This window comes from Colossoma macropomum, unplaced genomic scaffold (genome assembly GCF_904425465.1).
Source record: "Colossoma macropomum unplaced genomic scaffold, Colossoma_macropomum, whole genome shotgun sequence".
Lineage (NCBI taxonomy): Eukaryota > Metazoa > Chordata > Actinopteri > Characiformes > Serrasalmidae > Colossoma > Colossoma macropomum.
The window spans coordinates 6923620-6937885 of record NW_023494798.1 but is presented as its reverse complement, the minus strand read 5'-3'; the positions used below and the strand labels follow the sequence as shown (position 1 = coordinate 6937885).

The following is a 14266-nucleotide window of genomic DNA, read 5'->3' as shown; positions in this document are numbered from 1 at the left end:
AGGCCCAAAGATCACAGCCAGCAAATACTGGTTTTTGGCCTTGTACCTTACGTACAGAGGTTTCTCTGGATTCTCTGACTCTTTTAATGTTATTATGTAGATGAAAAGCAAAAGTTCTTTGCTATTTTATGTTGAGAAATGTTATTCTTGAATTATTGCACTATTTGACCATGCAGAGTGGTGAACCCCTCCTCATCTTCACTTCTGAAAGACTCAGCCTCTCCGAGATGCTTTCTTTATTCCCAATTATGTTACTGATCTGTTGCCAATTAACCACCACATTTTAAGCATTACACAATTTTACCAGCATTTTGTTGACCCCATGCCAACTTTTTTGGAAAATGTTGCTGGCTACAATTTAAAAATAGACATACATTTTTCAAAAACAACAAATTCTCAGTTTCTACACTTGATATGTTGTCTTTGAAGCAATTTAAATGAAATATAGGCTTGAAATGATTTGCACATCATTGCATTTTGTTTTTATTTACATTTTGCACAGCGTCACAACTTTTTTGGAAATGGGGTTGTACAAAGAGATGTTGAAAAAGCACATAGTTTAGATATGCTTGGATATTTACTTTTTTTTTCCTCTTGTATCTAACACATGTAATGCTATTCTGTTCTTACTGCTGCTGACGCAGTGTCAATGGAAAGTTAATTACACTTAATGGGCACACTAATTACCAACTTCTTTACCTTAGCTAACAGAAGCTGCAAAGAATAGCATCACAATTAGTGATATGAAGAGAAAGAAGGCAAGCCTACATAACAAGACTTGATTAGATTTGACAATACCATTGCTTGTGTAATATTACATGTGACAAACAAAACATTTTCAAATTGATTATAAGAGTTCTATTTTGATGTAAAGGTATTATCTGAGCATACTCGAGATAAGTTTCTGAACAATTAAATTTAACTTGGCATTACATACCACTATAATTTATTATTAAAGTGGTACATCTGAAAAGGTTACACATAAGTAATTACACATAACAACATGCACTGGTGAAGATGCCATGTAAATGTAAATTTAAACATGAATCTGATCATTTAATTTAAGGTTCTAAATCTGAGTGCTACATGTACAATTTGTGTGAGAGTCTCAAAGAGACTTGGAGGGAACTTTACCCATGATGTGTTTCTTGGTATTCTGTTCTGGCCTGAACATGATTATAAAACATTTAGGAGCAAAAACACAAGTAAGCAAACCAAAGCTTGAGGCCAGAATAGCAAATATCTCTACAGCTACAGTGAACTTTCCAGGAGAGCTGACATAAGCTGGGATAAAGGTGATCCAGACTGCACAGAATATGAGCATGCTGAATGTGATGAACTTGGCTTCGTTAAATTTATCAGGAAGCTTCCGAGCTAGAAAAGCCAAAATAAAACACAAAAGAGCCAGAAATCCTATATAACCCAGCACAGCCCAGAAACCTATAGCTGAACCTAATCCACATTCAAGTATTATTCTGTCTGTGTATTGCTGTAGATTTTTGAAGGGGAGAGGAGGAGATATTGTCAACCAAAGAACACAAATAAGGACCTGTATGAGAGTGAAGGTGAGAACACTGAGTCTCTGCTGTGGAGGCCCAAACCATTTCATGGCATTACTGCCTGGAAGTGTAGCTCTGAAGGCCATTAACACCACTATTGTTTTCATTAGAACACAGGAGATGCAGAGGACGAAGGTGATCCCAAATGTTATATGGCGCAGCATACAAGACCACTCAGAGGGCCGACCAATGAAAGTAAGTGAACAGAGGAAAGACAGAGTCAGAGAGAAGAGCAGCAGGAAGCTCAGCTCTGAGTTGTTGGCTCGGACGATGGGAGAAGTTCTGTGTTTGTAAAAGAAAGCAGCAACACATGCAACTAAGGAAGCCCCAGAGATGGAGAATACCATCAGGATGATGCTCAGAGTGTCGTCCCAGGACAGAAACTCCACAGGCTTAGGGAGGCAGCTGTCTTGCTGGGCATTGGGCCAGAACTCAGAATGGCAAAGAACACAGTTCAAAGAGTCTAAGCGAATCAAAAAACACATTTTGTACCATATTTTAGAAGGAACTGTAAGGGAATGAAAAAAATAAAAGTAAATTAGGGCTACCCCCAGCACTGTGTGTGATACACAACCTGTCTTGTTGCTGATCTCTCCTTCTGCACATGGTATACAGTCATAGCAGCAGACTGGCTTTCCTTTCTGCGCAGCCTTCCTGGTTCCTGGAGGACAGCTCTCACTGCACACAGACCTTGGCACCTGAAAGACATTAGAGAAATTAAAATCATTCACAGCTTGTCAAAAAATAATAATAATAATAATAAAAAAAAAAATGTTAGAATGTCACAATAATTTGCATAGATGAAGATCTTTCCTAGTCAACTATTTAATTGGGTTTAAAAAACAAAGAATATATTACATATATATTAATATTATATTTAATGTTTAATGAAAGAGAGTCCTCTTTGCAACTTCACGTTAAAAGAACTTTTTCCATGTTTGATAAAATGCATTTTATGCATGATATCATAAGAAAAGAGTAAATACATTTCTGGTTATTGGTAAATATCTAATTTCTCAGTGTTTAATAGTCATGAACATTATATATAGTTGTAACTTAAACTATATTTAGGTGAAACTATATTTACGCTGCATCGTAGGTGCGTTTGTAAATGAATGAATGAATGAATGAATGAATTAATTAATTAATTAATTACCCATGATGGTGTTTTGTGCTATTGTTGATGCCTGTATTACTGCTATTAGGGTAAATAATAGGCTGCAGCACCTACTTACACAGACACAAGCAAACAAAGGCTTTGAAACTCTCTGTGAAATCGATTATAATGTAAACATTTGTTTGTTATATAAAGAGCAGTCTTCAATTATTTGAAGCCAGTGGTTTCATTAGCCAAGGGTTAATGTAAAGAAGTTAATGTAAGTTTATTTTTTTTTTTCTTTTTCCATCTTAAGTAAATTTTAGTAAAATGTTTTCTGTTTATGTAGTAGTACTGAAAATGTCAGAAAATTGTTGTCACAAAATATTTGATGAAGGAGTGTGCATGTGTGTGTGTGTGTGTGTGTGTGTGTGTGTGTGTGTGTGTGTGTGTGTGTTAAGCCAGTTTGGAAAACATTATTGCCTTAATTATTTTGAGCTGTGGTCCAGGTTTACAGTGCATGGTCAGAAAGTTTTTAAAGTACCTCGGTCTGTCCTCCCACCCAGATTATAGCTCTGCTCACACTGAACTCCTGACCTCTTGGTCTGGATGAGTCATAGTGTCCCACAGTCACAAAGTCCAAATCACCATCTTTCTTGACCTGCCAGTTTATGAGCTCGTAGACGGCCACAGGATCACCATTGGAATCAAAAGACACCTCATAGCCATTCTTTATAGTAAAGTTCAGTGTCTTGAGCTGATCGAATATCTGCACACATAATTTGAAAAACTGTGAACAGAACTGTGATTGTAGGTTTATCTCAAAATATCAAACACTAAACACACAGAAGTCTGTGTTTAGTGAATTAATGTTCAACATTTCTAATTTTGGTAAAACACCGGAATAGACAGAGTAGAATTGCCCAAATAGACCACTTAATATTCATATTAATTTAAAACGCGACTTAAGGGCTGTTTCAAATATATCGGTTTTATACCTGCCACGGTGTGAATTTAGCGCTCTTGTCACACTGCGTGTCATTACAGATAACACCGTGGATGGCATGCGCTATGGCATACGTAGCTTTGTACACCAGGTAAGACGCTGAATAGAAGTCTGTATATGGGTTCTGCAGCGCGCGGATGTCCTCGCTGCCGTCACATTTCCGCGCGCCTCCTGAGGAGCCTTTCAGGCTACAGCTGAACGAGCTCTCCCAAAACTCCGTTAGCAGAGGCGATTTCAGTGCTTGTTCTGGAGAGATATCCAGAAGAAACTCACGAAGACCTGGAATCACTGAGCGGGGGACACTAAATCCTATCGCCCCAGCGCACATGTTAAAGCGCAGAAACTCTGGTTCTAAAATCCACGCTTCGCTGCCGATCCACTGTAGGGGAGGCGGCGGCTGTCTCGCCAGTTCCTGCAACAGAAATCTCATTTCTCCTGCGGCAAGAAACGCTACTATTACCCGGGCTGTTGATCTGCGGATGACGTTTGCTACTCTCTCCAGTTTATTGCGCGGATCTGTTCTGTAGTAGGACTCGGAGTACTCCACACAGATGCCCTCCTCCTGCGCAGCCATTAGAAACAACGACATTCCATTATTTCCATAGTCTGTGTCGCTGCGCACTGCCCCAATCCACGTCCAGCCAAAGTGCTTGACTATTTTTGCTAATGCGGCCGCTTGGTGGTGGTCACTTGGTATGGTCCTGAAGAAGGCAGGATACTGACGCTTATCGCTCAGACATGCGCAGGTTGCGTAGTGACTCACCTGTTATTCAGTGTAAAAAAGTAAAGAGGAGCGTTATTTTTGATGCCTGGTTGAACTCTAGCAGATTTATGGTATATGATGTAAATCTTCAGTTATAACTAAACCCATTTAAAACCATTATATTCTCACAAACAACAGCATGCTGGAATTTTTATATTGCATCATTTAGTTCAGTATTTAATCACCTGTGGAATTCCAAAGAGTCCCAGCATTCTGGCCATGCTCATTGAGGGTGTAGAAGTAGTCTCTCCCACGAGAGCAGGAACAGCGGCGGCTGCAGATTTTGAACAGGAATCAGTATCATTGTAAAATGGTTCCATGCCGTTTGCAAACTGAAATGCAACTTTAACAGCCATCGACACTGCAGAGCACGAGTCGTGTATCTGGTATCCTAACGTGATTCCCGGCAGGAGATCTGTTCTGTTGTTGATCTCGTGAATGGTGAACTCCATGGCACGAGCGATGCGCAGCTCCCTTAAATTCATACTGTTTAGAAACATAAGATTAAAAAAAAAAAACAAAATGGTCTTTACCATATATCTTCAGACATCATTAACTCAATAAGGAGTGTGTGATTTCAAAGAGTGGAAATTTGATCATTATCATTTCTCTGCAATTCGTCCTCCATTGTTTACTACACACTCACAGACTGACCTTCCAGAGCACTGTGGCTGTAGTGGTTGTGTGGTGTAGGTGTTCTGTTCTGATGTCGTGTAGAAATGAATAGAGAAAATCCCCCCTATTATAAAGTCTCCATTCATAGAAAGACTAGGCATCAGAGGCTCAGCCCACAGCCTGCAGCTGACCGGCTCCGCTTTGCATGTTGTTGTACTGAGCCCAGTTAACCACAGCAATGATTCCAACATCATTATAATCGAAGTGAGCTGCATGGTGTGCTCGGTAGTTCTCAGCCCTCTGAAGGCCAGTGTAACTGCATCTAAATAGCCACCTTGTTCTGATGCCCTGGGGGTGTGAGCTCAGACTCAGTAGGCGTGGCCATGTCTTTAAGTGTAATTATAGTGGTAGATCTAACTTTTGTATTTGTTTGTATCTTTTGTTGAGTTCAGCGTGCGCAGATATCAGATGAACCTGAAACTATCCCTGAGCTCGTGAAAAACAGAGGCCTGTCTCAGTCATCCACCTCCTATATTGTACAGACACACACTGATCGTGCGTAACATTATGACCACCTCCTTGCCTCCTTGGTACTATTTGGGTGATGAATGTTTCTCAGGACTGCAGTAGCATTGTGGTGGTGGTGTGTTAGTGTGTGTTGGGCTGGTACGAGTGGATCAGACACAACAGTGCTGCTGGAGTTTTTAAACACTGTGTCCACTCACTGTCCAATCCTACCCTTTCAGTCCACCTTGTAGATGTAAAGTCAGAGACGATAGCTCATCTGCTACTGCACAGTTTGTGTTGGTCATCCTCTAGTCCTTCACCAGTGGTCACAGGACGCTGCCCACAGGACACTGTCCACAGGACACTGTTGGCTGGATATTTTTGGTTGGTGGACTATTCTCAGTCCAGCAGTGACACCAGCAGCACTGCTGTGTCTGATCCACTCAGACCAGTGCAACACACACTAACACTCCACCACCACGTCAGTGTTATTGCAGTGCTGAGAATGATCCACCACCCAAATAGTATGTGCTCTGTGAGGGTCCATCTTTTTTTATCCAACACATGTAATGTTATTCTATTCTAATTAATCGCACTTAAAGGGCACACTAATTGCTAACTGCTTTACCTCAGCTACTAAAAGCTGCAATGGACAGCATTGCGCTTACTAATATGCAGAGAGAGAAGGCAAGCTCATCGCCAAGACTTGATGAAATAACATTAGCTTGTGTAATATCACACCATAAACAATACATTTTTAAATTGATTATAAAAGCTTCATTTTGACATAGAGATCTTATGAAAAAATACTGAAATGTATCAATTGATTTTAACTCATAATATACTATTATTATATGTTAAATGTGAAAAGGATACTTATGTCTATTTACCCATCACAACATAAAATACAGTTTAATCACCAATATGCATTGGTGAAAATACCATGCACATGTAAATCTGATCATTTTATTGAAGGTGCTGAATCTCAGTGCTACATGTACAATTTGTATGAGACTCTCAAAGAGACTTGGAGGGAACTTTACCCATGATGTGTGTCTTGGTATTCTGCTCTGGCCTAAACATGATTATAAAACATTTAGGAGCAAAAATACAAATAATCAAACCAAAACTTGAGGCCAGAATAGCAAATATCTCTACAGCTACAGTGAACTTTCCAGGAGAGCTGACATAAGCTGGGATAAAGGTGATCCAGACTGCACAGAATATGAGCATGCTGAATGTGATGAACTTGGCTTCATTAAAGTTATCAGGCAGCTTCCGTGCTAGAAAAGCCAAAATAAAACACAAAAGAGCCAGAAACCCTATGTAACCCAGCACAGCCCAGAAACCTATAGCTGAACCTAATCCACATTCCAGGATTATCCTTTCCTTGTATTGCTGTAGATTTTTGAAGGGAAGAGGAGGAGATATTGTCAACCAAAGCACACAAATTAGGACCTGTATGAGAGTGAAGGTGAGAACACTGAGTCTCTGCTGTGGAGGCCCAAACCATTTCATGGCATTACTGCCTGGAAGTGTTGCTCTGAAGGCCATTAACACCACTATTGTTTTCATTAGAACACAGGAGATGCAGAGGACGAAGGTGATCCCAAATGTTATGTGGCGCAGCATACAGGACCACTCAGAGGGCTGACCAATGAAAGTAAGTGAGCAGAGGAAAGACAGAGTCAGAGAGAAGAGCAGCAGGAAGCTCAGCTCTGAGTTGTTTGCTCGGATGATGGGAGAAGTTCTGTGTTTGTAGAAGACAACAGCCACACATACAGCTATGAAGGCCCCAGAGATGGAGAACACTGTCAGGATGATGCTCAGAGTGTCGTCCCAGGACAAGAACTCCACAGGCTTGGGAAGGCAGCTGTCTCGCTGGGCATTGGGCCAGAACTCAGAAGGACAAGGAACACAGTTAAGAGAGTCTAAAAGATAAAAAAAAAAAAAATATATATATATATATATATATATATATATATATATATATGTATATATATATATATATTGTACCGTATATTTGAAGGAAATGTAAGGGAATGAAAAAAATAAAAGTAAATCTAAGGCTGTCCCCAGCACAGTGTGTGATGCACAACCTGTCTTGTTACTGATCTCTCCTTCTGCACATGGTATACAGTCATAGCAGCAGACTGGCTTTCCTTTCTGCGCAGCCTTTCTGGTCCCTGGAAGACAGCTCTCACTGCACACAGATTTGGTACCTGAAAGATATTTTGCAAAGTAAAACAAGTAATAATGTTTGTAAATTATGAAAAGTCATATAATATCCCATAAATGACCACAGTAATTTATTGAGGCATTAGAATGTCACAATAATTTGCATAGATGAAGGTCTTTCCTAGCCAACACTGTTAACCATAATGTTGAAACTATTTACTTGGATTGTGTTCTAAAAACGTGAAATATTTTACACATAATATATTGTCGCTGTCAAATGAAAAACAAATATCTCCAAAATATTAACTTTACAGGAGAAGGCAAAAACACTCTTACCTTTAAATGTAAGTCAATATAAAAGGATTTGGTTCCAAGTGAATTCAAAGCATTTCTATTGGTCCATTCATAATGAAATTTTTACACAATGTAAAGGACCGCTGGTATGTTGAAATGATGTAGAAAACTAATTATCAGCAACAATGGAGATGCATGGTTTTCATTGGACAGTGACAATATATTAGTATTTAATTTAATATTTAATTAAAGTCCTCTTTGCAATTCAATATTAAAGAACATTCCACGTTCGCTAAATTGACACTGTATTAGTGCATGAATGCCTTTTATGTATGATATCATAAGAAAAGAGTAAAAGCATTTTAATGGGTTTTCTGGTTTCTGTTAAATATCTAACAAATAACTGTATAATAACTGTATAATAACTTTTTAACTTGAGGTTAAACATGTCTTATGCTACGCTTTAGGTATGTATGTATGTATGTATGTATGTATGTATGTATTTATTTATTTATTTATTTATTTACTAACTATACTTTCCATGATGGTGTTTTGTGTTATCGGTGATGCCTGTATTACTGCTATTAGAGTAAACAATGCGCTGCAGCACCTACTTACACAGACACAAGCAAACAAAGGCTTTGAAACTCTCTGTGAAATTGATTATAATGTAAACTATTGTTTGTTATATAAAGAGCAGTCTTCAATTATTTCATGCCAGTCTTCACTAGCGAGTGTTTTCACGAGCCAAGTGTTAACAGCCAAGAACACAAGTTAATGTAAAGTTTAATGTAAAGTCCTTTAGCAAAATATTTTCTTTTATATTTAGTAGTTCTAAAAATTTCAGAACATTTTGTCACAAAATATTTGATGAAGGAGTGTGTGTGTGTGTGTGTGTTTGTGTGTGTGTGTGTGTGTGTGTGTGTGTGTGTGTTAATCCAGTTTGGGCAACATCATTGCCTTAAGTATTTTGAGCTGTGCTCCAGGTTTACAGTGCATGGTCAGAGAGTTTTTAAAGTACCTCAGTCTGTCCTCCCACCCAGATTATAGCTCTGCTCACACTGAACTCCTGGCCTCTTGGTCTGGATGAGTCATAGTGTCCCACAGTCACAAAATCCAAACCACCATCTTTATTAAAGTGCCAGTTTATGAGCTCGTAGACGGCCACAGGATCACCATGGGATCAAAAGACACCTCATAGCCATTCTTTATAGTAACGTTCACTGTTTTGAGCTGATGGAGTATCTGCATACATAATTTGAAAAAAACTGTATATATGAATATATATAAAATCAAAGACAAATGGGAGGTATTTTAAATTTATAGGGTTCAGTCGAAAGAGCAAACACGAACAAATCAGTGTTTAGTGAATTTCTAATTTTGGTTAAACACTGGAACAGAAAGGGTAGATTTTACCAAACAGACGACTTAATATTCATATTAAATAAAGAAATTATATATATATATATATAATATATATATATATATATATATATATATATATATATCAGTTTTATACCTGCCATGATGTGAATTTAGCGCTCTTGTCACACTGCGTGTCATTACAGATAACACCGTGGATGGCATGCGCTATGGCATACGTAGCTTTGTACACCATGTTAGACGCTGTATAGACGTCTGTGTATGGGTTCTGCAGCGCGCGAATGTCCTCGCTGCCGTCACATTCCCGCGCGCCGTCTAAGGAGCCTTTCAGGCTACAGCTGAACGAGCTCTCCCAAAACTCCGTTAGCAGAGGCGATTTCAGTGCTTGTGCTGGAGAGAGATCCAGAAGAAACTCACGAAGACCTGGAATCACTGAGCGGGGGAACCCAAATCCTATCGCCCCAGCGCACATGTTAAAGCGCAGAAACTCTGGTTCTAAAATCCACGCTTCGCTGCCGATCCACTGAAGGGGAGGCGGCGGCTGTCTTGCCAGTTCTTCTAACAGAAGCCTCATTTCACCTGCTGCAAGAAACGCTACTATTACCCGGGCTGTTGATCTGCGGATGACGTTTGCCACTCTCTCCAGTTTACTGCGCGGTTCTGTTCTGTAGTAGGACTCGGAGTACTCCACACAGATTCCCAACACCTGCGCAGCCTTTAGAAACGACGCCATTCCATTATTCCCATAGTCCGAGTCACTGCGCACTGCCCCAATCCATGTCCAGCCAAAGTGCTTGACTATTTTTGCTAATGCGGCCGCTTGGTGGTGGTCACTTGGTATGGTCCTGAAGAAGGCAGGATACTGACGCTTATCGCTCAGACATGCGCAGGTTGCGTAGTGACTCACCTGATATTTAGTACAGACAAGTAGAAAGAAGTGTTATTTGTTCTTGACACACTGCAATTAATTCTTGTGGTCATTTATGAGATATTATACGGCCTTTCAAAACGTAATAAAATTAGCATGTGTTTGAAAATGCACTGCTTAGTGTGGTACTAGCCTACAATCACCTGTGGAACTGCAAAAAGACCCAGAATTCTGGCCATACTGATAGATGGGGTGGAATTAGAATCCCCCACGAGAGCAGGAACAGCTGCGGCTGCAGATCTTGAACAGGAATCAGTATCATTGAAAAATGGATCCATGCCGTTTGCAAACTGAAGTGCAGCTTTGATTGCCATCGACACTGCACCGCACGAGTCGTGTATCTGGTATCCTAACGTGATTCCCGGCAGGAGATCTGTTCTGTTGTTGATCTCGTGGATGGTGAACTCCATGGCACGAGCGATGCGCAGCTCCCTTAAATTCATACTGTTTAGAAACATAAGATTAAAAAAATAAAAACATAATATAAAATCAGAGTGTCTTTACCATATATCTCCAGACATCATTAACTCAATAAGGAGTGTGTGATTTCAATAATTGGAAATTTGATCATTATCATTTCTCTGTAATTCGTCCTACATTGTTCACTACACACTCACAGACAGACCTTCCAGAGCACTGTGGCTGTAGTGGTTGTCTGGTGTAGGTGTTCTGTTCTGATGTCGTGTAGAAATGAATAGAGAAAATCCCCCCTATTATAAAGTCTCCATTCATAGAAAGACTAGGCATCAGAGGCTCAGCCCACAGCCTGCAGCTGACCGGGCTCCGCTTTACATGTTGTTGTACTGAGCCCAGTTAACCACAGCAATGATTCCAACATCATTATAATCGAAGTGAGCTGCATGGCGTGCTCGGTAGTTCTCAGCCCTCTGAAGGCCAGTGCGACTGCATCTAAATAGCAACCTTGTTATGATGCCCTGGGGGTGTGAGCTCAGACTCAGTAGGCGTGGCCATGTCTTTAAGTGTAATTATAGTGGTAGATCTAACTTTTGTATTTGTTTGTATCTTTTGTATTGAATAATGGTTCATTGAAGTAAGCAATCCTGCACCAACTTCAGAGTTCAGCGTGTGCAGTTATCAGATGAAAGTGAAACTATCCCTGAGCTCGTGCAAAACAGAAGGCTGTCCCAACTATACACTTTCTGTATTACACACACACACACACACACATGTATACACACACACGGATCAGGCATAACAGTATGATCACCTCCTTGTTTCTACACTCATTGTCCATTTTATCAGCTCCACTTACTCTATAGGTGCACTTTGTAGTTCTACAATTACAGACTGGAGTCCATCTGATTCTCTGCATACTTTGTTAGCCCCCTTTAACCCTGTTCTTCAGTGGTTAGGACCCCCATGGACCCTCAAAGAGGACATACTATTTGGGTGGTAGATCATTCTCAGCACAGCAGTAACATTGATGTGGTGGTGGTGTGTTAGTGTGTGTTCCGCTGGTCTGAGCAGACAACAGCGGATATTTATATATATATACAATAGTATATATATATATATATAATATATATATATATATATATAATATACACAATAATATATATATATATATATAGATATATAATATATATATATATATATATATATATATAATCTTTTTTATCCATCATATGTAATGTTATTCTATTCTAATTAATCACACTTAACGGGCAAACTAATTGCTAACTCTTTTACCTCAGCGACTAAAAACGGCAAAGGACAGCATTAAGCTTACGAATGTGCAGAGAGACAAGGAAAGCCTATTGCCAAGACTTGATTAAACACCATCAGATTGTGTAAAATCAAATGTCATAAACAATACATTTTGAAACTGATTATAAAAGCTTCATTTTGACATAGAGATCTTATCTGAGAATACTGAATGGTAAGTTTCTGAACAGTTGATTTTAACTTATTATATACTATTATATTTTATTATTGAAATGTTACATGTGAAAAGGATACTTATGTCTACTTATACATCAAAACATAAAATACAGTTTAATTACCAACATGCATTGGTGAAACTACCATGCACATGTAAATTTAACCACAAATCTGATCATTTTATTGAATGTGCTGAATCTCACTGCTACATGTACAATTTGTATGAGACACTCAAAGAGGCTTGGAGGGAACTTTACCCATGATGTGTTTCTTGGTATTCTGATCTGGCCTAAACATGATTATGAAACACTTGGGAGCAAAAATACAAATAATCAAACCAAAGCTTGAGGCCAGAATAGCAAATATCTCTACAGCTACAGTGAACTTTCCAGGAGAGCTGACATAAGCTGGGATAAAGGTAACCCACACTGCACAGAATATGAGCATGCTGAATGTGATGAACTTGGCTTCATTAAATTTATCAGGCAGCTTCCGTGCTAGAAAAGCCAAAATAAAACATAAAAGAGCAAGAAATCCTATATAACCCAGCACAGCCCAGAATCCTATAGCTGAACCTAATCCACATTCCAGTACTATCCTTTCTGTGTACTGCTTAAGATTTTTGAAGGGGAGAGGAGGCGATATGGTCAACCAAAGAACACAAATAAGGACCTGTATGAGAGTGAAGGTGAGAACACTGAGTCTCTGCTGTGGAGGCCCAAACCATTTCATGGCATTACTGCCTGGAAGTGTAGCTCTGAAGGCCATTAACACCACTATTGTTTTCATTAGAACACAGGAGATGCAGAGGACGAAGGTGATCCCAAACGCTGTGTGGCGCAGCATACAGGACCACCCAGAGGGCCGACCAATGAAAGTAAGTGAGCAGAGGAAACACAGAGTCAATGAGAAGAGCAGCAGGAAGCTCAGCTCTGAGTTGTTGGCTCGGACGATGGGTGAAGCTCTGTATTTGTAAAAGGCAACAGCCACACATACAGATATGAAGGCTCCAGAGATGGAGAACACTGTCAGGATGATGCTCAGAGTTTCATCCCAGGACAGGAACTCCACAGGCTTGGGAAGGCAGCTGTCTCGCTGGGAGTTGGGCCAGAAATCAGGAGGGCAGCGCACACAGTTGAGAGAGTCTGAGAGATTAGAAAAAAGATTCTTTGAACTGTACATAGAACTGTAAGGGAATGACAAAATAATTAAATAAATTATAGCTGTCCCCATCATTCTGTATTGTAATACACAACCTGTCTTGTTGCTGATCTCTCCTTCTGCACATGGTATACAGTCATAGCAGCAGACTGGCTTTCCTTTCTGCACAGCCTTCCTGGTTCCTGGAGGACAGCTCTCACTGCACACAGACCGTGACACCTAAAATGTATGAGACAAGTGCAAATCATTCACAGCTGTTCAAATAATAATAATAATAATAATAATAATAATAATAATAATAATAATCATAATAATACAATCCCCAATAATTTGCATAATCATTTTCCTTGGTTAACACTTGAAGGCAAATATATACTGAGGTAAATATATTCAGTGTTTTAAATGATGTATTTATTTTTTATGCGAATTTGGTAATTTTTAATTTAGTAGAGTCCTCTTTGCAATTTCATCTTAAAGGAACTTTACATGTTTCATAAATTGACAACTTAATAATATTTGAATGGCTTTTTTGTATGATATCTTATGAAAAGATTAAAAGCATTTTAATGGATTTTCTGGTTTCAGTTCCATACCTAATTTCTCAGTTTTCATTAATCATGAATATGTAATTGTAATTTGAAGTTGAACCATCTTTAGGATAAAATGTACGTTTTTGTTGTTGTTGTTGTTGTTGTTGTTGTTGTTGTTGTTGTTTTTAAACAAATACTTACTAAACTATCCATGATGGTGTTTTATGTTACCTTTGCAATTATTATTAATTCTATAAGGGTAACCAATAGGCTGCAGCACCTACTTACACAGAGACATGCTACAAATGCTTTGAAAATGTTTATAATACCCATTACATTGTAAA

The 14266-nt window shown here is 39.1% G+C and overlaps 3 protein-coding genes across 3 annotated transcripts in view; all 3 read right to left on the bottom strand.

The window, feature by feature from the left end:
• Nucleotides 1-1100: 1100 nt before the first annotated feature.
• LOC118818542 (extracellular calcium-sensing receptor-like) lies at nucleotides 1101-4909 on the bottom strand. The gene is made up of 5 exons (XM_036585788.1): nucleotides 4775-4909; nucleotides 3654-4424; nucleotides 3200-3424; nucleotides 2134-2257; nucleotides 1101-2022 (listed from the first exon to the last, which is right to left on the bottom strand). The coding sequence occupies exons 1-5, from the start codon at nucleotides 4907-4909 to the stop codon at nucleotides 1109-1111; spliced, it is 2169 nt and encodes a 722-aa protein (XP_036441681.1). The 3' UTR covers nucleotides 1101-1108.
• A 1654-nt stretch (nucleotides 4910-6563) lies between these two features.
• LOC118818541 (extracellular calcium-sensing receptor-like) lies at nucleotides 6564-11076 on the bottom strand. Its single transcript, XM_036585787.1, is given in 7 exon segments — nucleotides 6564-7477; nucleotides 7646-7765; nucleotides 9036-9200; nucleotides 9203-9263; nucleotides 9538-10308; nucleotides 10473-10773; nucleotides 10955-11076. Coding segments are annotated over 7 exon segments (2454 nt in total).
• A 1386-nt stretch (nucleotides 11077-12462) lies between these two features.
• LOC118818540 (extracellular calcium-sensing receptor-like) overlaps nucleotides 12463-14266 on the bottom strand; it is a 5873-nt gene continuing 4069 nt past the window's right edge. Inside the window, exons 5-6 of the mRNA XM_036585786.1 lie at nucleotides 13488-13611; nucleotides 12463-13376 (exon numbers count right to left, since the gene is read on the bottom strand). Coding sequence (XP_036441679.1) covers nucleotides 12463-13376; nucleotides 13488-13611 — 1038 coding nt within the window. The remainder of the gene's footprint in view (nucleotides 13377-13487; nucleotides 13612-14266) is intronic.